Genomic DNA, 27,582 nt, shown 5'->3' with positions numbered 1-27,582 from the left:
TGACAGGACCAGGACTTTTGATCTGAATCCCTCAGGTTTGAATGACTGATCCACAACTAGACTCAATGCTGTGTTTCTACCAGAACTACAGAATTTTTGAGAAAGAAAGAAAAAAAAAAAGCTGGCAAGCAATGTAGCATGAAGGTCCGGTCCAAAGTAGAGGGATGTGGGATACAGCCATCATTTTTCATGGATTGCTTGTAGAGGTAGGGGCATAAAAACTCATTCTAAAAAATCTAAAGATACAAAAGGTTAAGAAGCTATATAAGATATATTTATGTATTTCCCCAGAATGTTATATTAATACAAGGGTGTCCAATTCCAATAATATGTGACAACAGTTGCTTTGGGTAAAGCTCTCTCTCATCTTTCAACGTAACTTCATATTACAATCAATTGGGGATTTTTTAAAAAAATCCTGATGCTGGGGTAACAATAGCAGGAATTCTGATTAAGTTATTGCATGGGACAATATGCCTTGAAAAGATGTCCAAGTGATTCTAGTGTGCAATCTGGATCAGGAACTACAATCTAATACAGACTGAGGGCAAGAGAAAGTTCTTCAGTGTCTACAACACACCAGTGTCCCCTCTACTCCTCACAGGCAATCCTAGGAATCCTTTACCTCCTTTAAATATAGCTAAGGGAGTTTGAGGAATGGTAAGCACTGTGAAAGTTCCCCAGTTATACAGTATTTTGGTTTGTTGGATTTGTCTAACTTTGAGGCAAGAGGCTTCCATGAAGGATCTGTGAAGCCTTCCGGGCTCTCCTCACCAACCCGAATCCTCAGCTTGGTGCCTCTGTGCCCTTCCCAAAACAGAGATTTAACCAATAATTCCATCCCCTTCTTTTAGGCTTTCTTATTTCCTCCCCAGATCCCTGTCTGTTAGTTTTAAATTGAAGGAATTAAAAAAAAAAAAAAAAAAGGGCAAATTTTCCTCCTGGCTTAAGGAAATTTCTACTAAAATAAGCTGTTTTATCAAGTCACATAAATTAAGTCCTTTTTGGTCCTTTTCAAAATATATGATAAGGTCATAGGATATAAAATTCTGTGCTCCAGCAATTCAGAAAGGACTCATCTCCAGAATACAAACTCTGAAGGCAAAGATTTGCATAAATTACCATATTAATATACATATTCAAAGTTCACAGTTTATCAAAACCAGAAAGAAAATAACCTCATTTATAGCAGAGCATCCACTTCTTCCCATTCCTTAAGTGTTTGATATGTAATTTGGAAGTGCTAGGTTGGGGAGTGGGCACAGCTAGCTGTTACTATACTTAACTCCTTGAATGTCAGGGTAACAAATCTATCAAAAATGTCATGTTTACAGAGGAACTCAGCAAAGGTGTGAGGCTGAGGGAAGGGGTTTGATAAGAAATGGGGTTAGGGATGAAGTAGGAGGTAAAAATGATTGTTGTTCCCCTATTTGCTCAGAAAAACAATGTTCCGACATTCTGATACAGGCATTGTGAGGAGGGCTATTTCCACAAGACCCTGTCATGTTGGCCTTCTCACTAGGAATTGCTTCAGTAGAAATGAGACTGATGTGAATAGCAAAATTTGGAGAGCCAACGAGGGAACAGGAAAAAAAGGATGCCAAAGGGAAAGTGAGATGCAAGTCAGAGTAGTGGAAGACCCAGGAAGGCCATGTGGTATTGGTGTAGCTGGTGTGCCCATGTCACTCAGCCTTGCACACTCCTTGGCGGGCTTGCTCAGTGCAGTTTTCCACAAAGTGGTCTTCCACAGGAGTGCAGAAAATTTAAGTATAATTCTTTCCTGAACTGCCAGCCACTTTAGTGACTTCTCAAACCTAACAGTAGTCATGGGAAACCCTGAATGTGTAGCCAGCTAGTCAGAAGAGCCCTGGGGACCCCCAAACTGAAGTGAGGCCAATCTTATGGAGGACTCTGCCCTTAATCTTGAGTTTGGCCAACTCTAGGTAGGCAGAGATCAGGCTGGCTACTCAAAAACTTTAAATTGCTGTGAGTGTTTGGTTTAAAAAAAAAAAAAAGGTCTGGAAGCCACTTAGATCTTATGACATTTCTCCTCTCATCTGCCTTCCACTGGTTGTTGCTTTCAATATGCTATGGGAAGGAAGAAAAGAGAAAAAGCCAAATTCATTTGATATTTATAAATTAAAATTAGGTTATAGGATATAATTGACCTTAAATGAGAACTGTCCAAAGGAATAGCATATGAGCAAAGAACATGAGACTGATGGCATGGAGACTGTGATGTATGGTTGGGCTGCCTGTACATCCTTTTGGTTACACTGTGATTCTTACCTTGCTTTGGAAATCAATGGTACAGAAAAGGAAAGGTACAGACAACACTGAAGAAGGGCTCTGCCTAAATTTAATGGAATCAGACATTATATATGATAACCTATTTTCTGGTGATAAAATGGAATCCTCCCATGACTACTATTGTGCTGTTTTTCTAGTTTTCTGAATAGTTAGCTTTGATGTTCCTTTCCTTTCCTTTCCTTCCCCTTCCCTCCCTTTCCCACTCCTTCCCACCCCTTGCCTTCCCCTTTTCTTTTTTTCCCTCCCTCCTTTTCCTTTCTCTTACCCTTCCCTCCCCTCCCCACCTCTCCTCTCTCTCTCTCACTCTTTCTTTCTTCTTTTCTATTTGTTTTTAAGGAGTGTGTGTGTAGGGGATTGGCTTACAACTGACAGTTAAGAAAATTATATTAATGAACTGAACTGCAGGGATAAACAACCAAACCCAGGCCAATTGTAATTGAACAAAAAGGGCTCCAGAATACTCCCCCTAGTCAGGAGCCCTACATTAGGCAAACAATGTCAACAATTTAGAAATAAGTAGAGATTGGACTAGAGTCGTACCAGTTCAGACCTAGAAGACTTAGCCTTTCTACTCATGTCATGATGCTGTAGCTGAGTACGTATATATTTCCTGATTGGACAATTAGAAAATGAGGACCAGTAGTAGGTATCAAGAAGTACCCAATATATTCACTATGGTCAGAAAGCAGACTTGGAGACCACATTCACCGCAGACCTGAAAACACTGGTAAGGTTCAAAAAAGGCATAACTATTCCTTTTTAAAGCCTAGAAATTTCTTTTCTTAACACTATCACCAACAATCCTAAAGATTTGTTTTTATACAACAATCATCAACCATACCACCCAGAAACCAAGATGGACATCTCAGAAAATAAGCTCTTACCACAATCTTCTTTCCTGAGGAGTTATGTGACAAGTATAATTACTGTCCTTCAAGACTGATCTATTCCCCAAAGGCAGGCAACTAATTTCAAAGAAAAGAAGGTGTATTAAAATAGGTGGAAACCAAGGAAATCCTGTGAGAAAATACTGGAATTTGCAATAAGCATAGTCATGCAAAACTGCATAACAGGGGCTGCCAGGAAGTATATTTTCAGAGGGCAAGTGAAGCAGAACAAATAGTAATATCTTTCACCTAAGAGTCCAAGTTTTTTATTTAATCTTATATTCCCTATATAGCCTGACTGGGGTAAGGTTGCAGAAACTAAAATTTAGCTTCTAGCTTTTGGTTTAGTGTTAATATTTATAGAATAGTAATTACCACCTTGGAGTACAGTTAAGGTTAGTTAAGTAACAAAACACCAAGTCATACAGAACAAGTTTCAGTCTTCAAAATTTTGCTATTTCCAGGTTAAGGAAAGAAAGAAGGAAAGAAAAAAGAGAAAGGAAAGAAAATAAAATAAGAGAAAAGAAAAGAAAAAAAAAAAAGATTCTCTCTGACCAAAATATGATCCAATGTTTGCCTTACAGGTCTGGGCAGATAGTGGGTAAAATGAAATGCTTAATTAAAATCTTTAATTCAAGGCTTTACATTTTGTACCATGCCTGTATTCTTCATGCAGCTAATTTTTATCTCAATTTCCAGTTGGGGGAATTCATTGAGATAAGCCAGAATCAACTACAGTAAATGAAAGAGTAAGTGGAAAAAACAAAGAAACAAGAAAACCCAGAGGCAAACATTTGGTTAATTGGAAACAGAAACAGTAAGAAAAACTTTGAACTGAGGCCATGAGAGATGAGCAAATATTTCCCATTGGGTTAGATGACACTTCTAATTCTCTTTAGGTACTCTGAAATACGTGCTATGCACTTGTTGTACTAACCTAAGCCCCAAATATACTCTCTTTTCCAAAAACAAACACAACTCCAAACCAAACCATTTTAGAGATAGAACGTACTACAAAAGTAACCAGGTAACTTCAAGTCACTTTGCACCATATGTATGCTAAAACATTTTAATTTCTATTTATCAATTCTACCCATAAATCCCCTCCATTCTACTGAGAAGCTAGGGAATTTTATAATATAGACAAAATTTTAATAAAATAGGCATTACCTCCTTATTACTATGTTTGAATTGAAAGTATTGATTATTTTCATCATAATGGCCTGATACTACCTGGCCCTCGCCACCAATATTTTGTTGGACATAACTGATATATGCCATGAACTGTGTGGACTATAAAGACAGAAAATGAAGAAAATCCAGTCCCATATACTTCTGTCTCTGTTATTCATCTATTCATTTGCTCAGCAAATATGTGTTGAATACCTACTATGTGGTAGGGACTGTCCTGGATACATAAGACATAATACTGCATAAAAAGAAAGAAATTACTGTTCTGAAGCTAGCATTCTTATTGTAGAGACAGATGTGATAAATAAGTAAGTTATAAAGTAAAAAAGGGTTGCAATATAAAATAGGGTGGGCTATATAAAAGGTCTTGTTCGGAAGGTGACATTATAGTGAAGACCATCAGGTGAGGGGAGACCCATAAGGATATCTGGGAAAGAAACTTCTAAGCAGCGAGCAAAGGAGGTCCAATGCCCTGAGGAAGAAGCAGCATGTCTGGTATGTTCAAGGAATAGCAAAGAGGCTGTTGTGGCTGGGCCAGGGTGCAAGAGAGGAAGAACAGGAGAAGGTGAGATCAGAGAGGTGGTGAGTCAGTTGCACAGGATCTCGTAGCCTCTTGTAAGGACTTGAGCTTTATTCCAGGAGGGGTGTAATGCTGTGAAAGTCTGGGTTAAAAAAAAGCGACATGATCTGATTTACAGTTTGAAAAGCTCCCTCTCTGCGCTGGGAAGATTCTGGGGGCAGGGACAGTGGTAGAAGCAGGATGATCGGTCAGGCCATAGCAACAATCCAGACAGGACAGGATGGTGGCACGATATCATGGTGGTGATATCAGTATGCTATGGGTTGAATTGTATTCCTCCAGAAATACTGAAGCTCTAATCCTAAGTACCTGTGAATGTGGCCATATTAGAATTAGGCATTTACAGATGATCAAGTTAAGATAAGGTCTTTAAGGCAGGTCCAGATCTAATATTACTGTATCTTTATAGAAAAGATAATTTTGGGGGCACCTGCATGGCTTTGTCGGTTAAGTGTCTGCCTTCGGCTCAGGTCATGATCCCAGGGTCCTGGGCTCGAGCCTGAGATGGGATCCCTGTTCAATGGGAGCCTGCTTCTCCCTCTCCCTCTGCCACACTCCCTGCTTGTGCTCTCTTGCTCTCTCTTGTTCGATCTCTCTCTTTCTCAAATAAATAAAAATCTTAGGGGGAAAAAAAAAGGATAAAGTTGGTCACAGAGGGAGACATATACAAAGGAAAGATGATATGAAAACACAGGAAGCAGATAGCCATCTATAAGCCATGGTATGCCTGAGGCTACTAGAAGCTAGAAGAAAGGTCTGAAACAGATCCATTCTTGTGTTCTCAGGAACCAGCCCCACCAATAATCTGATCTGGGACTTAGAGCCCCAGAACTGTGAGACAATAAATTTCTCTTATTTAGCTACCCAGTCATGGACCTTGCTACAGCAGCCTGAGCAAACTAAAACACAGTAGAAATGGTGGGCAGTGATGGGATTCTGGATATGAAATTGGTTCTCATTATTCATGGATTCCATATTTGCAAATTTGCCTACTTGCTAAAATTTATTTGTAATCCCCAAATAAATACTCACAGCGCTCTCACAGACATTTGCAGACATAAGCAAAGTGATGAAAAATCAGAGTGGTCTGATGCATATATTCCCAGCAGAGACTGAAAAAGACCATGCTCTGCCTTGTTTCAGTCTTCTGTAAATAGTGCCACACTTTTCACCTTTTTTTTTTTTTGCAATATGCTTAGTGCCATACTTTTCACCTTTTGTGCTTTTTGTTGGTGATTTAAATGACCTCCAAGCATAAAGCCCAGGTGCTGTCTGGTGTTCCCAAAGTGCAAAAAGACTGAAGTATGGCCGTGCAGGAATACGTGTGTCAGACACACTTCACTTAGGCACGAGCTTCCTGCTGTTGGCCATGACTTCAATGTTCACGAATCAACAAAATACATTAAAGTGTCTTTAAGTAGAAACACACCTAAAACCAAGCACATATTGATTCGCTGGCAAAAATGTGACCAGAGGCCCACAGGAAACTGACTCTCTACTTTCGCTATGGAACAACAATTCAGTATTCACCAACTGAACATTTTTGGTGACTTCATGGAGTATAACAACTTTGAACAACAAGAGTGGACTGTACTTTGAGATTAGAGCCAAGATACAATAGTATTTTTTGAAGTAGTGGATGTGGGGTGTCAGAAAATAAGGAGTTGAGATTAACCCCGATGTTTTCGCCCTGGTAAACCAAAAAGGAGATGCAAAGGACAGTTGAGGGGACAGGGTGTTTGTTTATTTCAGGTTTGTTGGAAGGAGTTGTGGATTAGGAGCTATCTATCCTTTAAATAGAAGCTTGAGGGTAAGTTGGGTTATCCGTAGAGGAAAATGGCTTAAGGCTGGGTCACAACAACAATGAAAGAGTGAGAAGTGAGAAATGAGAAAGAGAGAGAGAGGAGAAGAAAGACCCTTGATGCCCAGTGTGGGGTGGGGGTGACCTTGGCATCACACATCTACATTCTAATCCTACCACTGCTCACTCTGAGCTGTGACAGAACCAACTTTGCAGTTGATAGGACCCTGGAACAAGGTTAGGAAGCCATGAACAAAGGCTTAGCAATTATTCATCTTATCTTAGTTGTTATTACCAGTTAAAAGTTCTTTCATATTGAACACGATGTCATCTTCATTTAAGACCATTATCCATTTTTGGATAACAAAAGATTGCAGAGGAAAAGAATATTTGAAGGTGAAGCTTCATTCCTGTTCTAGCACATCTGCAATGGTACCCTGAACGTCATAGAAATGAATTATTTAAAACTGGTGGGAAGATGGTGTTAGACTTTCACCCTCCGTCTGGTGGTTTTTAAAAAATATCAATCTGCTCACCAGATTTCCTGCCTCAAAAAAAAAAAAAAAAAGAAAAACCCCACAAAAACCATAAAAACAAACTTATATTTAGAGTTCCTCATTGTGTTATAAAAAAGCCAAATGTAAATAAATAAGGTGGGGGAAGAGAAGTCAGTGACATTCTCCTACAGGAATACAGCAGCCTGTGGCCATGCCATACTTAGAACAGAAATGCATTTAAATAAAGGAAAGGGAAGAGTCAAGTCAAGTTGAAAGGCACTGCAGTAGGCATAGACAGTTGAGTCTTGGTGTTGGATGTTTAGGAAAAGCCTGGACAAGGGATCCACATTCCGTACACCTGGAGTCATGCTCCAACTGAGACCTAGGGAACTCTCTGGCCACCACTCATCTGAGAAACATTTCAAAGGCAGTGACATTTTCAGTGGTGATTTTGTGTTTCTAGAACTATTTAAGTCTATTTGGGACTTGTCTCTCTAACCATTTATTTAATTTGTTTCTTAAACCAAAGCCTATAGGAGAAGTCAAAGCCGGAACACTATTATTATTATTATTTTTTAAATAAGAGGTAACTTCTCTTTTCTCATCTAATGGAGCCACTAAATTCCTACCCTTGACTTTACAACTGCACACAGTTTGCTCCCTAACAAACTACAGGTTTAAGCAAATGGGGATCTGGCAAATTCTACTCACTGATCATGATTTACACATAATTTCACAGTGTGGACAAATCCGAAGAATGTTGTAAGCCTCGTTGGAGTTCCTAATATGAATGTTTACAGCCACCTTACTTTCCCACATCTTTTTATAAAACATTCCAATCAATTCCAATAGCTTCAGGAGATGCACATTCTCCATGCAAGTTTCACTCACTCATTCAATAAATATTTCTTAAGTGGCCACTTGGTGCCATTCCCTAGAGTAGACAATGGGATACAAAGGTGAAGAAGACAAGCATAGTCCTTTTTTTCAAGAAACTTGGAATTCAGCAGGAAAATAGAGCACTAAATGAACACTTAAAATATGTTATAAGATACATGGGTGATAGTGTTTGAGAGTATACTACAGAAGAAACTAAAAGAATATGGTATTTGAAAAAATATCAGAGAAAATGATGGACAACCTGAGATCTGAAGGATGAGAAGAAACTGTCTTGATCTTGGGTTGGAGGAATGTGGTTTATTATAGAAAGCAGAGCATGTGCAAAGGCCCTGAGGAAGAGAAAGCCAGAGGTATGAGAAGTTCAAGAGACTGAAAAAAGTTCAAAAACTAGATTTGTTAACAATTCTAATACAAGGTCAGTATTTGTATTACAAAATACTGGATGCAATATTAGTGTCTGAGGCCTTCTTCAGAGTATACAACCTCACACTTTCTTCCACCTAATGTATAGGATAGAAAAATAATATTTAAGGAAGATAGACGAGGTAGCATGGAATCCAAGCATTCCCTTGAGTGGTTACCATTCAATTCTTAGATAGCTAAAGACCAAAAAAAGTTAATGTATTCAGAATACAGTATTTGCCTAGCTTCTCATGTGGGCCTTCATTGAAGATGATCTAATGTTTGCCTCCTGGGTTCTGAGGATACCGTAAGAAAGGTGTCTCCTGAGGTCTTTTCAGTACTAGTTGTAAAAGCCATTGTTGACATAAACCAATGTGCCCCCAATAAAAGACATTTCCATCAGAATTTAATTCAAAGAAAACTATCTTCACCCTGGGGGATTGGTGTGGTATTTTCTCCTCTTCCTATAATGAAAGCTATAGAATATACTGAATATACCATTTACTTTTCCCCCTAGCCTTGATTTTCACCTTGATTTCCAAGAGTCTCAGAATTAAATTTCATTCCATTTTATCCTTTGGATTTCCATAAGCTTTTAAATTTTCTCTGACACCTTTTATGTGGCCCCTCAGATCTTCTTGCTTCATCCATCTGAGGTGGCTCTTGCCCACTTGCTATATGGCTCCCATGACACACTCTGTAAGGGCTCGGCTCAACTACCACCTCTCTTTATCCAATATGACAAAGGCATCACCCAAAGCAGGTTACCTCAGGCCAATGCCACAGTTTCTTGCCTCCTACACAGAAACTTCCCTACTGCTACTACAGTGAGTCATCCATGTACATGGAATGTGGACTCCTCACTATTGCTGCCTTGAGACCTTACACTTCACAATCAAGAATTAGCATGTAAGTTTTTTCCACCCCACTTCTAGGGCATGAGGGCTAAAACAATTATTTGCTCCTGATTCTTGGGAGTCACTCTCTAATCCTATTTTATTAAGTATATTGTATGTATCTTTGGTGTTTCTTTCCTCACATTCTTTTTGAATATTTGTAGACTCTGGATAAATTTATAAGTAAGCTTACAGTGAGCTTCATTTTATAAAATTGTGGAATTTGGCCAAAGGAAGGAGGATATTTTTAATTCCCCAAATAAAATTTCACTGGAAAATTGAAACCACAGTCTAATGTGTTTTCAAAAAAAGGATAGCCGCCATTTCCTCAACATGACCTGCTAGCTTGTCGCTATTCTCTCTAAATCTCTACATCTGGCTTCTTAACACATTAGAATTTATGTGTAATGAAATTCTAAGAAATTTAACACTTAATCTGAATGTCCCTATAGTTGGTTTAAGAATTTTACTGAGATCACAGCCAAAAATCATTTTCTTTCCTTTTGGTGCAATTGAAGCGCACTTCGTCAGAGTATTTGAAATGTTAGGTGTAAATCAGTCTCAATTAATTTCTTATTTTTTGCTATATATGTTTTCCTAGGCTTTTTTCTTTTTGGCCACCTAAAGATCAGCACTTGGAGACTAGTAATTTAGAGAATATGTCCCTTTGTGCTTGTTTTTTTTGAGAAGGCTTCATTTCCTACTATAGAAATTCACTACTATATGAAGCTTCCTCCTTTCTCGAGTACTACTACTTACTAATGTCATATATGTAAAACAAGTAGGAAATGCTGAACTGGATTTTTTTTTTTTTTTCCTAAACAGGTTTTTTTTTTTTCTTACTATGCAATTCTGTTTTTATTTTTTTTTCCAGATTTTATTTATTTGATAGAGAGATCACAAGTAGGCAGAGAGGCAAGCAGAGAGAGAGGGAAGCAGGTTCCCTGGTGAGCAGAGAGCCCAATGCGGGACTCGATCCCAGGACCCTGAGATCATGACCTGAGCTGAAGGCAGAGGCTTAACCACTGAGCCACCCAGGCGCCTCTCTGTTTTTATTTCTTAAACATTTTCCAAGCTTTTTGACTCAGTTTTTTCAGGTGAGAATAACTTTTAAAATATCTGTTTTGTGATGTTACTTATGTTAAGTGGGGAACACAAATAAGTGAGACATTTTTGCTCTGCAAATAATTTGCAATCTATTAAGAACTTAAGAAAATTATATACTTCAGAACAACACAAAGTTGAAAATAATGAGTGCCATAGCAGCAATGGGCATAACAATATTAAATCTTCTGTTAGGAGGAAGAATAGAACCCTTAAATCCCGACTATGTCAGTCTGAAGTAATTTTACATTTTCTGATGGGCTATCAACAACAGATGAGAACCTCTATAGTTCCTTAGATCATCCATCCAAAATAGACATTGTACAGTAAGAGATTACTTTATGATTCAACTTATATGAGGTAAGTACATCATCTGACCACAGAATAGTCAAATTCATAGAGATAGAAAGCAGAATGGTGGTTGTTAGAGGCTGAGGAGAGGAAAGAAGGGGAAGTATTATTTAAAAAATGTAGAATCTCAGTTCCACAAGATGAAGGGTTCTGGAGATGGATGGTAATGAAGGTTGTGACAACACTAAAAATGCATTTAATACCACTAACTGTATATTGAAAAAAAATGATTAGGGTTGTAAATTTTGGTACAAATATTTTACAATAAAAATTCAGAAAAAAAAGGTATAGGATTGTATTGTATTCAGTACTAGAGAAACAAGATTAATAAACTCACAGTCTAATACAGAAGAAAAGATGTAATCAAATAACAGCAGGGTCTACTAGGTTCTGTATGCAGTCTGTAGAAAGTGCTAAGGTAGATGCATGCAGACATAAGGATTGGAAATTGGGATGGGTAGGAAGGGGGGTAGTAGTATCTTCAAAAGTTGTAGACAAGAGTTGATATTTGAGCTGTCCTTAAAAAGTGAATAAGAGTTGGAAAGATAACAGAGAAGGTTTCTAAGCAGAAGCACAGAGGTATTAGAGGTATCAAACATCTGTAAATTGAACAAAGCTGTCTGGCTGACATACAGGACCAGGGGGGACAGTGGTAGGAGATGATGTTAGTGACACATGTGGGTTTTTAAAAATACATATGGCCAGGTTTATTACTGAAGATTTATTTTTAAGACATGTTAACATTCAGGGCTTCCTGGGTGGCTCAGTCAGTTGAACATCTGACTCTCGGTTTTGGCTTAGGTCATGAGCTCAGGGTCATGGGATGGAGCCCCATGTAAGGCTCCATGTTCAACAGGGAGTGTGCTTGAGATTCTCTCCCCCTTTCTCTGTCCCTCCCCTCCACTCGAATGTTCTCTGTCTCTCTCTTTCTGTCTTTCCAAAATAAATAAATAAATCTCTTAAAAAAAAAAAAAAGACATGTTAAAGTTTACTAGCTCTGATGGCAGTATGATATAGGATATGGAGTGGGTTGGACCTAAAAGTAAAAAGACAAGATAGCCAATGACAGTCCAGAAGAAGACAGTGGCAATAAAGGGTAAGAATAGATTTGAGAGGCATTCAGAAAGTCAAAATTACTGGGCTTGGTAGTCAATGAGATATGATGTGTAAAAGAGGGAAATCAAAAATACTGCTCAGATTTCTATATCAGAAAATGGGAAGAGGGTGGGTCCCTAAACTGGGATAGTAAATGCTGGCATAAATGCAATGTTTGGCAGATTGTCAAAGAGGGGGTGCTCAATAGATGTTTGTGGAGTGAATAAACACCCCCTGATGATAATGATCATACAACTGAGGATGGGGGGAAAAAGAGTGCGTAAGGATTGATTCTGTTGGTTTTTGACAGATCTAGATGTGCTGGGAAATGGAAGGGGTAAGCTCTGAAGAAGCTAGGCAAAGCAGGGGGTGATATCAAAGCAAAACCCCACAAAGTTTAGGAGTTAAGGCTGGGCTCTAGAAACCATGACTAGATCAGGTTGCCTCTATGTTTGTGAGAAGAATAAAAGTATAGTGGTTCTATGATGTGGTATTCTGAAAGTCAGGCTAAAGAAGTTTTAACTAATTCAGTAGTGATGGTAAGTCATGGCTTTGGGGCAGGGGTTTAGGATTATGATCTTCTGGAAGACTTACAGCAGCAGTGGGATAGGGTGTCTTGAGACAAGGGAGAAAGATCAGTTAGAAGGCTGTTATGAGGGGAGAAGCAAACAACAAGAAGAAAAGGAGCAATGACAGTCATAGCAGGAATGGAGAGGCAGGAGCAGAATCAAAAGATATTCAGAAAAAATGAATACGCAAGATCAAGTTTCTGATTGGGATGGCAGGAGGTTAGAACTGGATTCAGGGTGGACCCAGGGTGACAGAGTGTTGTGGTGTCAATGAGAAGAAATAATGATGTCAGGAAGGCAAGCAATTTTATGCAGAGATAATTGATTCTGAGGCACCAGCAGGATATCCAGGTGAAGAAATATTTTGGGCACCTGGAAATGCAACACTGCAGTTTCGAACACAGACTGGAGCCAGGAATGTAAACTTGGGAGCTATCTGGTGTACGTGATAAATGATGTGTGAGAGAGGATAGGATAGCCAAGGAAAGGAAAAATGAGCCCAATAGAAAAAATCATGGGGGTATGCTTGCCCTTGGCTGGGTGAAGGAAATCTTGGAAGTAGAAAGAGAAGCAGTCCTAGGGAGAGACAAAAATAATCTGGAAAACACACCTCTCAAAAAAAGGTGGGGGGACAGAGCCTCAAAAAAGGAAAGTGATAAAGAGTCAAATAGGGAATTTGAGGCAGAGGAAAACTGGTAAGGGCAGGTCATCTGTGCACAGGGAGAAAGCGTTGATGGGGATGAAGCTGTGCTGGCCAGGGTGAGCAAGGGAAGGTGTGAGATAGGACATGCGGAAGCTGAACTTCTCCATGGCATTTATGCCATGAGCCAGAAGTATAGAGAGCTTGGTTCCTGGTCATGTTGCCATTTGGTTTAAATAAACTCAATTCTCAGTATTCTCAGTAGTCCTATAACTTTCACTGAAACAACAGGGCAAGAAGTATGGGTGCACACAGCATCTGTGACCCTGAAGTTTGGAATGTGATTCACGAACACCTCCTGTCTGGGAGCACTGGGTGTCAACTTTCCTGAGAGGAAAGAATTGAGTTTAAAATGGCCATTTTGCAAAGCAGTATGTATGCCTGAGCTCTGTGTGATAATTTACCAGATATCACCACATGATTAATTGAACAAACCTTTCTGTCAGTAATCTGAAATGGTACTTTCATCATAAACTAAACCCCCAGATGGATTTGTGGCTATGTTTGGACTCTCTGTTTCATTCCATTTTGTAACAGACCTGTCGTTATTTAATTGGGGTTGCCTTGAATCTATGAATTAATTTGAGAAGAACTGGCATTTTTACAATATTCAGTTTACTAAAAAGAAGAGGACTTAAGCCTTCTTTAATAATTACTTTTTCATACAGTCCCAAGCTCACCCTTTTCAGTTTATAGCTATATATTTCCTTTTTGAGTGGCTCCTGTAAATGCATTATTTCTTATACTGTAAGTATGTGCGCATCTGTGTGTGTAAGTAGGAGAGAGGTAGGTGTTTTCTCAGATGAACAATTAAAATTTAAAAGAAATAATCTAAAGCAAATTAAAGTTTTTAAAAACATCTGACATTCATTGAGCTGATAACACATGTAAAAAATGACTTTGGATAATATTACGATGCAAAACAGAAAAAAAATGAATGCAGTTTATTTCCCTTTTATATGACTACTCTTCCCTTACATAAGCCGAGCTGTGATTGTTGGCAGTTAAAACGTGATGGCTGTTCAGGCCTGGTACTAGCAGCAGGAGCGCCATTTTTCTCCTCCTACCACACAGAGCTCTAGCTAGACTCTTGCCACAGGAAAGCAACTCTGCTCAGCCCTGCTGCTTGAATCCCCAACCATGCCCATCAGCTCTTCTACTCGCCCTCCCAAGGTGCTGGGAGGATAGGTTGAAGGAAGCCATACAAGCTCTCCACTGCCAGTCATATTCCCCACAGACCCAGGGGTTTTCGCACAGCTGATGCAGCCATGAGTCAGAACATGCTTGTATTTTATCTCTGCCTTTATCTCAGTCCTTTGAAACATTTCAATTTGAAGAAAAACGGAAAACTATTTAATGAATCTGGACAAGGGGTCAGCAGGCTTTTACTGTCAACAGCTAGGCAGAAAATGTATCAGGCTTTGTGGGCCATATGGTTTCTGTTAAAACAACTTACCTCTGCTGTTGTGTGTGAAAGCAGTCACAGACCATGAGGAAATGAGCCTGGCTACATTCTAAGAACTGGTTCAGTTTCCAAATCCTTATTTCAGACCAGTACATTTCCAAACCATTCATTATTTAAAAAAAAATTGAAAATCTTGTGGAACCAAGCATGACTGCTTGCAAAGCACTGGAAGGTATAGTATGTAGAAAAATCACTAGGAGGATTTCTTACCAATCCTTAAACAATGACTCTGAGCATAGTTGGTATTTGTCTGCTTTCTGAAGCACAAGGGGGAATCACACACACAATAAACACACATATGACACTGCAGTGTGGTCATTGCTTTGAGGAAGAAGAGGAAGTCGAATGAAAACGCTATTATTATTAGTGATGGGAGTATTTGTTCTTACTTACCAATCTTGTACTGCATTGAAGGATTCTTCATTTGTGATGTCATACATTAAAATAAAGCCCATGGCCCCACGGTAATAGGCTGTGGTGATAGTCCTGTATCTTTCCTGGCCAGCTGTGTCCTAAAAAATAACAATTTAAAAAATATTCTTATTATGTTATACAATTTTAATTATATATATTTTTATTATAAACTCTAAAAAAATAAGGCAATACATATTTTGGGAGGTGATTAATTATTCCAGAAATAGTCATAATAGAGATTCTACATTGTACTTGCAACGTATCGCTATATATCTCTTTAGTCTTGTTTTCCCTCATGATTTTCATATGGCAGCTCTGCGAGATTATGAAAGATTCTTTTTTTGGTCAAGATCTAGCTCAAAATATGTTCTACATATGTTCATTCCTGTTAGGCAGCAGATAACTGTAGATAATAAAATAAAAAGATCATACATATGAAAATCTGTACCTTTTTGTTAAGTTTAAAACCAGAAGAGTTCATTAACTCCAGCATTATGTGTTTATAATCTAAGTACAAGCCACTATGGGGGAAAAGAATAATTTTATGAACAGCTTCCTGCTTTCAAAAGGATGCAGTTTAATCTTACTTTATTCAGCTGTAAAATGAGAATAAAAATACCTGCTTTGTGTGGCTATTTGAGGAAATAGACCTGGAGTTCCTGCTCTCCTATTATATAGCCGGGGAACACGGACAAGCCCCCAAACCTCTGTAAATAAACCTCTCTAAAGTCTAGCATGTTTGCTAGGACTACGTGAAACAGTGTATTTGCAGCGCTTCACGCAGAGCCTGGCATACAAATAGTGGTTGATAAATGCTGAGTACTGGCTGCTGTTCCTAAAGGCTGGGGAGGCAAGGCTAGCATACGATGGGAGATAGCAGCTTGCAAACACAGAGGCTCAGGGCCCACAGAAGAGATGACATGCAATAGTGAAATCTGGGAATATGGCAGACATATCGTTAAAGTCACCTGCATACATGTCACATATACTGTTTAGTGTAGCTCAAGAAATTATTCCTCTGTTCACCTGACCCTTGCCCCTTTGTCTTCACTGGATCTGGGCTATGGTTTACGACACAATGCTCCTTGGATTTCCCCTTCACCACTTACCCTAGAGATCCGGCTCTGATTTCTCTTTCCTAGTACTCTAGGTGCTGAGCACTTTGGATGGAAATATTATCTTCTTTTAGACTTTATTCTGGATCCTCTTTCTGCTCTTCTCCCAGAGATACCTCCTTTGCACATGGAGTACATCCTAGCTCCCCCTAAGATTTAATAGCCCTTGGAGGGGAAGCTAATGTGTTGGATGACACAAGAGTAGGTTCCTTACCATCAAAATGAAACTAATATCTCCTGGGTCTCACTCTTGGGATGGGCTCGTGTTGGATATGCTAATGCGCGCCCACAGGTGTTCTCCACCTTGGATGCTTACACTCCACCATAGACTAACCCATGAGAAACCTGAGATTGCTCACAATTTTCTCCTAATCCATGTGGTATATTTTATGCAGCCCCCTGGGTGATCAAAGAAGGCTGAGGAAACCAGCAAATGATTCTAGAAGAACAGGGGGGGCATGAAGAGAAAGTTGAGAATTAGCTGACTTTTCATGAAACCAACAATAGGACCAGGGATGAGACTGGCCTGACTAGAAGAAGATATTTATGTGGTGATATTAGGGATATAAGATTCCAAAGATAGGATGGAAATCAATGATGGTACCCAAAATAGCAAAAACAGAGCAAAATCTGTGGGAAAGATCTTTCAGAACATAAACATATCACCGTTGGCAGAAAACAAAAAGGAAAGTATAGATTTTACCACATGAAAATTTAATAATTCCTTGAATATATAAAAAAGATATAAATAAAATTAAAATGATACATAATCAAATAAAGTCAGAAATATATTTGCATCTTACCAGAGAGACCAAAGGTTACTATCTTTATTATGTCAAGTGGTGCAAGAAATCATTAAGAAAAATGTTAAACAATCTAACTTTAAATTATTTATATAGAGGCACATAAATAACTAATTAATCTGTAAAAAGAGTTGAATCCCAAGGATAATAATACTGCAAAGTTAAATGCCTACCTAATAGAAGTTTCCTGGATATTATTTGAATATTTTATTGTACTTTGCTTAGTATTTTATATATATGAAAATGTAGATGTTTGACCTAAACATGAATATCACAAACTGCATGTAATTAGGAAAAATAATCAAGTTTATTAGGCAGAAAGAAGCCAGTCTTGAGCTTATGTGGATATTCTTACATATTCTTTGGATTTAATTCAATTAACAGCATATCTAATTGTGAAATAAAGAAGAAATTTAGAGAACCAAATTCCCGAAGACTATGTACACAAATCATGGTATATTCAGAGATTGTGTAATGTATTTCAGCTTTCTGGGGAACAAAACATCTTAAAACTAGTCATTTTATTTTAAAACATCTATTTTTGTCTTAAATGCCTATTTTCCAGAATACATTATCCATAGAATTACCTTTTTCTTTCTTATTGTGAAATAACTTTAAATGGCTATCTTGTCCACCATACAGTAATAGCGCTGTGTGGTGACAGACGGTAGCTCCACTTCAGTGAGCACAGCATCACACATAGACTTGTTTAATCATTATGTGGTACACCTGAAACTAACAGTGTGCATCAACTATGCACCAATAAAAAAATTTTTTTACAGTCATAAAAAATATTTAAAAATTAAAAAAGATAAAAATCTGGAAAAGAAAAAGCTTTTTAACATTTGACTGAGTAGTCATCTCACAGGTTGAGGATCCCATTCTTGTTGCCTTCTCTATATAACAGATAGCTTTCCCCTGAATTTCCTCTAGCAGAAAACAGCCAATACAGCTGAGTCACTGCTGAAATCTGACCCAGACCCTTCCTGTCAGACATGTCCTTGACACAGACACTGAAAAATGGTGTGTTGGAAAAGTGTGGCATCTCTTTCTTCTTGACCTCTTTTGGTGATGGCTTTCCTTTTCATAAGATGTTAATTTTATTTTGACAGTAAAGAAACTAGTTCTAGTATTATAAAACATTCATTCCAGTCTATGAGGGTATGTAATCTTTAAGAGAGCAGAAATCAAGGCCCCATTATATTATGACTGATATGTTACAGGAATCCGCACAGTTGGATAGCCATTATGAAAATTTAAAAGTAGACAGAGGGGGACAAAAACCGACTTTCAAGGAAAAAAAAATAGAAGCTTTCAGAAAGCACATAAGTCACAGCAAGGATCAGAATCTTCTATGCCATTCTGATACGAACCCAGAAACACAATCTAATTGGAGGTAGTTGTCAGCTAAAAGCTCTCAGGGACAATAAGAAATCATAACAAATAGGGGTAGTGTATTAGGAAAAACAGAGAGTAGTTTCCCTTCCCAAATGCAAAGACAATAAAAAAGAGTAAAACTAAGCTAATAAACCAGGCACCAAGTTGGTTTTGAGTACAGAAAACAATCTCAGAATTACAAACTCATTAGCATTTTCTCTCCTATGGTTCCAGGAAGAAAAAGAAGTCAGAAAAACACTTCATTACATTTGACATTTACTAATGATGATAGAAGGTTCTATCTGAAAGAAAGGAACATTTTATAATGTCAAGTGCCACTAATGTAATTAAATGTGAACAGTCTCAGAAGGTAACTGGCTAAAATGGTACCTTCTCTCAATTTGCTCAGAAGAATGGCTCCAAAGCTTGGTTTTGCACGGTTACTCTGTTCAGTTAATTCTGATAACTGGGGATACCTGCTGATTTTCTATAAATGTAGGCTTCCTAGAATTGAAAAACACAACTGGAAATCTCTTACAGAGAAAATGAGGGATGGAAATATGATTAAAGATGAAAACTTTCTTCCATGAAAGTTAGCTGTCATTTTCTTCTAAAAAAAACAAAAAACAAAAAACAAAAAACAAAAAACCATTTTAGTTAGTTGATTTTGATTTCACAGTCATGTTTTGTTTTCTTTTGTTGTATTTTTGAGAGAGTGCCTACGTGAATGGTGGAGGTGTGAGGGAGAGGGAGAGAGAATCCTAAAGCAGACTCCTGGCTGAACGTGGAGCCCACATGGGGTTGAGACCCTGAGATCATGACCTGAGCTGAAATCAAGAGTGGGGCACTTAACCAACTGAGCCTCCCACGTGCCCCATTTCTATTCATGTTTTTAAGAGGAAGTTTTGGCTTTAATGATAGGTTTGATGAGCAAATACTTGAGTATACGTCAAGAAAAGAACTGTAAAATGTAAAATATTAGCGGCTTGATAAGTAGTCATGAGAAATGTTCTCAGTTTGAATTTTGAGATTTTTGTCTTTGTTTTTGCCTTAATTTTTTCCTGATAAAATACTCTATATTTTTTAACTGTATGTATGGCATTCCCAAAGTCTTCTGAAGTTATGCAGAGATAACCTGCAGTTTTAAGATAGGGGGACTAACCTTGGTTTGAGTTACATTGTAATAGATTTTTGTTTTGGTGGTGACTTCCCTCTGTATAGATTAAAAGGAAGATGAAAGTAAACATTAGTAAAGTAATATCATTCAAATAATATCATTACAATCAAAATACATTTATTGAATGTCTAGATAGGGAAAAATAGATTGAAGGATAGATAATCCTAATACATGATAAAGTAGGTAATTTTATATGTGAACAAACTAACCTGAACACATTGATGTTAACTCATCAACAAAAGTAATTTAACTAAGGGAGATAATATGTGATAACCCAAAAATATTGTCAACAGAAATGCTAAGTGAGGATCCTGCAACATAAGACATAAAACACACGTTACTCAATTTCCAGATAGATCAAAGGTATGAAATAGAATAAACGCTCAGTCATTTAGTATCTATACACGTAGTAATCTTTTGTACTTTGCTACCAGTTAATTGTAGGAATTATTTTGAATCATCAAATGAAGATTAAACTCTGCTTAATATTTTAATGACTGCTGATTGATTCATTGATTCATCTGTTCATTCATTCAGTAAACATTTGGTGAGTATCTATTGCCAATTAGGCACTGTGATCAGTTTAGATTAAACTTATACTCTATCTATTAGAGACATATTTTTGCATATTCTAAAACATTACACATTAAAAGCATTTCATTAAGCAGGATACCATATTCTCTACATGATGAAAAATTAGGTAAGATCATGAAAATATCATTTCTAAAGAACTAGACAGCCTAGCAATTTAAAATTGTAATCGAGGCCATCGGCTCAGTGGTGAGGTTCTCTGATTTATAGCCACTGAATGGTCCATATTGAATTCCCTCCAAAAGATATGTTGAAGTCCCAATCCCAGAACTTGTGAATGTGACCTTATTTGGAAATGGGGGTCTTTGTAGGTGTAATCAAGTTAATATGAGTTCAAACCGAGTTAAGGTGGGCCTTAATCCTAGGACTAGTATCCTTCAAAAAAGAGAAAACAGAGACCCAGAGCACACAGGGAAGGTCACACAAAGGCAGAGGCAGAGACGGGAGCGATACATCAATAAACGAAGCAAGCCAAGGATTGCTGGCAACCACCAGAAGTGAGGAGAGAAGGATGAAATGAATTCTCTGCTAGAACCCAAGAGGGAACATGGCCCTGTCAACACCTTTATTTAGGACTTCTGGTCTCCAGGACTGTGAGAAAATAAATTTCTATTGTTTCAAGTCACTCAATTTGTGGTTCTTCATTACTGCAGCACTCGGAAGCTAACAGTCACCGACCCCAGTCTGGAATCTTCATGATTAGGGCAAAAGCAATATAAATTTCACAGCTACCCACACACCCATTAACTCCTTCACAGAAAAGAATATATCAAAAGTTTAAGGTAGTCTTAGAAGTCTAACATAGTTTCGCTGTGTAAATTCATGAAGGATGTTATGCTAAAGTAAATTCATGAAGGATGTTATGCTATATTCCATGTATGTAAAATTAATTCTGTTCACAAAAAGGTGAGTTGATATACCTTTGGCATTTTAAAAAGTAGATCTCTATATATTTACACACACATACATATATGGTAATCAGGAGGAAAGAACAGTGTCACTTGAAATGACAGAAATTATGTATTGCTTCATGTTGGTATTTGACCCGTAAATGATTGACATGCTATTATAGAAAGATCCCAAGTCATGATGTACACTGGGACATAACCCTCCAAAAGAACAGAAACAACAAAATGGTGATAATTACACATCATTTCGTTTGTAGGATGGTACTTTCCCTCAAGTTGTATTTCTTTTTTTCACTTTCATAAATAGGCAGACAAAACAACATTGCATAGAGTCTTATGAATATAATAAGCAAAACAAGAAGCTTAAATATTTTATGTTTCCTTGCTGTATATTTATTTTTGGAATGAAGCAAGAACTTTTTTCCTAACAGCACTTAATCTTCTATCAAGATGAAATTTACAAACCACTTTTCTTTACTAATCTTGTGCAAACAGTCCTTTTATTTCATTTACACACACTTACACAAGCATCTGTAAGTCAGACTCACATTTTAGAAGTGAGTACTAAGAAACTGGGCTCTAAATAGTTCTTCGATCAATTTGGATGTCCTTCCTACCAAGTGTCCTTTATCCATCCCTCTTAACACCAGTTTATTGATCAGATTTTCTTGTCACGATGTTTAGCTTTGAAATACTCAAACCTTCATTTTATAATGGCATCCAGTTCTAAGTAAGACATAATAAAATAAGCCTGAGGCAGAGGATAAAACTTGACCTATTATTTCTTGGCACTGTTACCATGGCAATTCATCTTCCCTGGAAGAGATGAACGGTCACATAAAGCTCTCTTATAGGTGGCCTTTGACTCCACCATCAGTGAGACACTCACGTATCAACCCAGTTGTATGTTTCTGCTAACAAAAGTTGAGACACTCTTCAGTAAACACTAAAGGCTCTGGTGAACTTGTTTCAAGACCTAAATAAAACTCACAATCAAACTTGTATAAAAGGCATCTTTACTCATTTTATTTAAGAGCTCGTTTTCTAAGAATGATTAACACAAAGACAAAGACACCATTTTTGCTTTCTTTTTAATTAATCTCCTTGACATACTTCTTCCCAGTGGGATTTTGATTATGTTCAATTTTGTCAAAACCTAGGGCATAAATACTTAAATGTAGGCAAGCTCAGAGCTTTTAGTCAAGAATGCTGATTGTTTTTCTTCACAGAACACAATTCAAAATGCTTACAGTGTTCAAAGGATAACAGGCTTTTGAGTGGGAATCTTCTTGTCGCCCTAAAATTGGCACCTAAGACTCAAACTAGACTCCTTACAAAGGGATGGAACTTGGACTCACAAAAGCCACATGCTAATAGGATCGGGTTGGATGGGTGTTTGCATAGGCAGTGGGAATACTGATCTGCGCTTGCATGGGAGGTCTAAGACCTGGAGAGAGATGGCAGGGTGGACAGACAGGCAGTAGAGAGGTCTGATTTCCCACTGGTTAGGGTGACTGGGTTATGTGAGCTCCCCATGGACAAATAAACACCACAGCAGGTAGCTGCGCTTGAGATATCTCGCCATTAACCCACTTGGTGAGAGGCCTGTCTCCTGGATGAGGTATGGGAGGCTTGTGGTATACTACCAGGGAAAGGAGGGAGTTGAAGTAATGCTAAAAGGAAAGGGAAATGAACAAACCTTCCATGTTATTGCACTGTGCAGCAGGACAGCCCTGCAGGACCTCCCTGAACATCCTATTTAAGGGAACCAGCATTCGGCTGTATCTCACAGAATGTGTGCACGGCAGGACAGGCCCAGCTGGAAAAGCCAAGAGAGAACTCAAATTCATGTACAATTAGGTAAAGTCACCTGCCCTCGCCTTATCTCCCAGCTCTCCTTCCACCTCTGACACAGTTAGAGCAAGACCTAGGAAAATAGGAGGGACAAAAGGGTGAAAGAGTGGATCAAACCCCTCTTCCAGTCCCTAAGAATATAGCCACAGTTAGGCTCAATGATATTGAGCTTTTTTTTTTTTTTTTTGAGCAGGCTTTATTTTCCAAGATTGATTTTTTTATTTATTTATTTATTTATTTATTTATTTATTTATTTATTTATTTATTTTTAGAGAGGGAGCGTGCACGCTGGGGGAGAAGCAGAGGAGGAGAGAGACGGATAAGCAGACACCTCACTGAGCACGGGGCTCAATCTCATGACCCTGAGATCACGACCTGAGCTGAAATCGAGAGTCCCAAGGTCAACTGACTGAGCCACCCAGGTGCCCCAGGCTTTATTTTTGTTAAAGCAATTTTAGGTTCAGAGTAACACTGAGTGGAAAATGTAGAGACTTCCCATATCCCCTCTGAATAGCCTCATGCATAATCTCCCCCTTTATCAACAACGCCCACCAGAGGGGTACAGGGGTTGCATCTGATGAACCTACACTGACACATCACTATCACCTAAAGCCCAGAGTTTACATGAGAGCTTGCCCTTGTTATTGTACATTCTATGGGTTTGGACAAATATATAGTGCCATGTATCCCTTATTATAGTATGATACAATGTAGGTTCACTGCCCTAAAAACCTGTGCGCTCTGGGTTTTGTTTTATTTATTTATTTTTTAAATAAGAAACAAATGACTGGATGTGGGATCTGTTCAAGTTGTGCCTTGAGAATGGACATAGGACATTGGGCAGAGTATGACTGAAATGGGATTTAGATGGAAATAATACTAATGTGTGATATTTAGCACTGATGGAGTTAGGCTTTTCACCAGACTAATCACCAGTGAAGTATAACAGTGACAACGTGAAGAGTACAGACTTCAGCAGGGCTTCATACACTTCACAGTATACCCACATCTATCATTTAATTATTCTGAGGGGATAGGCCATTTTATAGGTGACCGAACAGAGAGAGAGGGAGGTTAGGCAGCAGTTCTGAGTCATAACAGGGAGAATTGACAGGAGTCATACCAAAGCCAAGCTTTTGTCATACAAAGTCTCATCCTCTTTCCAAATACTGGGCTGAATACTGGATAATTTAGATTTTTTTTTCAGTCTAGCTCAATGTATGATGTTATCATTTGGCTATTCAATACCTGTTCCCGGTATAGGCTTTTGATCTTTGTCAAACTCCACTCATTCTTCAACCATGGGCAGCTGTACCTGGTCCCAGCGCTCTACTGAAATTGTTCATGCTCAAGTAATCAATGACATTCTGACTGCCATATCCAGGGGTTTAATTTTTGGTTCTCATCCCAGTTGTCCCAATTATTACAGATGAAAAGACCTTATCTCCTTAAACCTGCTCTTCCAGGGCGTGGTTCTCCAATTTAGGGTGTAAAAAGTCAAGACAGTATTAAATATGGAACAGTGCACAACACTGTGATGTAGAGTGGGAAGGGTGGCTGAAAAATTATTCTAAGTATCGGAGTTTGGGGAAATACAGACATTAAATTTTTCTTTTAAATATAAGTTGTAGACTTTTAATAATTATATATAACAGATAAATTTTCAAACTAATAAAGGAAAGAATGAAAACGTAAAAAATAAAAGCCCTCAACCAATCCAAGAGAAAGCAGGAAATGAATAGAAAAAATCATAGGATGGTCGAGCTAAAATTATAATAAGAAGCAAATACAATGGTGATCAGGGTAAATATTAATGGGCCAATTTTCCCAGTTAAAATGGTTCTGATGTACTAGATCAAAAATCTTATAAGAGGGAAAAAGGTATTTACAAACATTCTGTGACTTTACAGCTGAAACAGTCCTAGAAAACTTAGTTTCTTGCTTACAAATGCGGAAATGAAAGCCCAGAGAAACCAGCGAGATAATCAAATTCATATAGCTTAAAAGTACCAGATATGCATCCAGAACCCAGATTTCTTGACTTCTAATATGTTGCTCTGTTAAATTACACTCCCTTCTTCTTTTCTTTTTTTTTTTTAAGATTTTATTTATTTATTTGACAGATAGAGATCACAAGTAGGCAGAGAGAGAGAGAGAGGAACGGAAGCAGGCTCCCTGCCGAGGAGAGAGCCCAATGTGGGGCTTGATCCCAGGGCCCTGGGATCATGACCTGAGCCAAAAGCAGAGGCTTTAACCCACTGAGACACCCAGAGAGCCACCTCTCTTTGTCTTTTCAACAGAAATATATTTAATCTTTATAGACTAAGTTCTGTATGCACCTTCTTTCCTTCCTGAAAATACTAGAGGCCTGCATCCCAGACTGACGACATTTTCTCCTAGAGGGTAGATAGAGAAAAGACCCGATTAGTAATAACAATCAAAATACGGCAACTAAAAAAGTATCCTGGGTGATTTTTTTTCTTTTGCCTTGACCTAGGCTTAGGGTAAAACAATTTCTTGTCTAATTATATTTCTTCAGAAGTGTGGAAGAAAAGTAAAGAAGGGTGAGAGGGAACAGTCAGTAAGTGGGAGAGTTTGGTAAAATTTCTGAGTTTTGATATTATCATTAAAATATGAAAAATGCTGGTAGCATATGAGAGAACTGCATTGACTTCAGTGTTTTGTACAAGTTCAATTTGAGTTATCAGTGTGACAATGACGGGAATGTGGTTCTTGGACCCAAGAATGTGGTCAAAGTCTCCTAGGAGAGTAGAGCTATTTATAGGATGGCTTTGAAACGATGAAGAGAGATGGCATGGGAAGATGAGAGAGGATGGAGATCAGAAGCCTGTGCAAAGCCCTTAAGAGCTGAGCAGCAAAGGGGAGCTTACAAAGGCAAACTGAAGAAGAAAACTCAAAAGATTTCCAATTTTCTTTAGAAAAATTAAAGAGGATGGTTACAAATTCTGTCTGCATTGCTGGATAGCCACAGAGGGATGGGGCACCTGTCCTTCCAGTCTTGTGTTTTCGTGCTCAAAGGAACTTCAAAAAGAAATAAAAATATCCTATCAAATGGCTATTCCTTTATTCTTCTTGACTCTCTTAACCAAGAATAAAACGAAATCTTAACTTAGCCCCAGCAATTTAGTGCCTGAGTAAAACTGATGTTTGGGCTCAAAATTTATATAAGGAAAAAGTCAGGTTGTTTTAATTAATTAATATTCTGTCTGGGTTACCTTCTTATTAAAAATTAACCAAACAATGGAAATCTATATTCCTAATATTGTGCTCGGTACAGAAAAAAAAAAAATACAGAGAACACATCCATGAGGGGCAATCTCTAAATGAAATAATCTGTATTTCCCATAAACTGCCAAAATGAAGCTCATCAAGCGATCTGAGAAGCTGGCTGTGTTTGAAGAGTTTACTGTGTGATGTGTGCGGTGTGCTAGGGGAATCAAAGAAGGGGCAGACAGAAGTGAGCTGGAAAAAGCTCCAGGAAAAGCTAAGGCAGGTTCCCCAGTGAGGGGCTGAGAGGAAGTGGTGAGCAGACACAACCACAGTCAGGATGCTGGGTAATACATGGAAATAAGGGAGGGAGCGAAGAGGCTGACCTATCCTTTACAAAGGCTATCCTTTGTAAATTTCTCTTCCCTTATCCCCTGCGTGGACTAAAACAATATTTATCTTTAAGTACTACAGAAGGTTTTTCTTCCGCACCTGAAAATTCACCAGGTGCCGCAAATGGACAGAATTCCCTATTCCCATTTAAACTATACTATCTGGGAAGGAAAAAACAAAACAGAGAACAGATTCTGGTTTCTTTTAAAGCAGGGTGCACAGTCCGAAATGGAAGGGAGAAAATGTAACCTCTGACCAGATACTAGGTGAGTGGGGTAGTTTGACCTCTCTGAATTTTCACTTTCAAGCTAGAATAAAGATAATGTGATCTACCCTTTCAAGGTTGTTGTAAGGATTAGATAAATTAACATACTTAAAGGCTTCTGGCACATACAAGGTGCTCAGTAAATGGGACCTCTTTTTTGCTTTTCTCCCAGAGCAGGAATATGTGGAGGAGAGAACAAGGGTTTTGGTGTTAGAACACCTGGGACTGCTACTCTGGTTCTGAGATACACACTGTGTGTCTTTAGAGATATCACCTAACCTCTCTGAGCATCACTTTCAAGATTTCCAAAATGAAATCAATACCTAATGCTGAGTTGAACTGAAAGCTGCAAATGAGAAAAGTCCTATGTGAGCTATAAAATGCCATAGCTAGCATCATTATTGATTGTGTTAAGGATAGCAAAGACTCAAAGCTAGCATGTCAAATCCCAAGAGAAGGTGCCTGTTAAGATGCAAATGGCCTGCTCAGTGGAATATTATTCCTTACTTATCCCACCCTCAGGGAAGGAGTGGAAATAAAGATGTGTGTCCTTCAGAATCACCCAGAATCTACATGCCCTTTTTCTCTCTCCGTGCCCCCATACATAAAAAGGGAACAGATTTCAAAGATGAAATACACAATTAATTCTCTATCATGACTATTACTTGATTATGCTTATGAAATTTTTGAGAGTCCTCTACACATTCTT

The 27,582-nt window shown here is 38.2% G+C and overlaps 1 protein-coding gene across 1 annotated transcript in view; it reads right to left on the bottom strand.

Moving 5' to 3' along the window:
• LOC111156921 (RAB3C, member RAS oncogene family) overlaps positions 1 to 27,582 on the bottom strand; it is a 290,933-nt gene that overhangs the window by 143,664 nt on the left and 119,687 nt on the right. Inside the window, exon 3 of the mRNA XM_022518064.1 lies at positions 15,142 to 15,260. Coding sequence (XP_022373772.1) covers positions 15,142 to 15,260 — 119 coding nt within the window. The remainder of the gene's footprint in view (positions 1 to 15,141; positions 15,261 to 27,582) is intronic.

Source organism: Enhydra lutris, unplaced genomic scaffold, assembly GCF_002288905.1.
Source record: "Enhydra lutris kenyoni isolate GAN:26980312 unplaced genomic scaffold, ASM228890v2 scaffoldscaffold50, whole genome shotgun sequence".
NCBI classification, from domain to species: domain Eukaryota; kingdom Metazoa; phylum Chordata; class Mammalia; order Carnivora; family Mustelidae; genus Enhydra; species Enhydra lutris.
The sequence above is the reverse complement of the archived record's forward strand: the minus strand, read 5'-3'. Positions and strand labels throughout refer to the sequence as shown.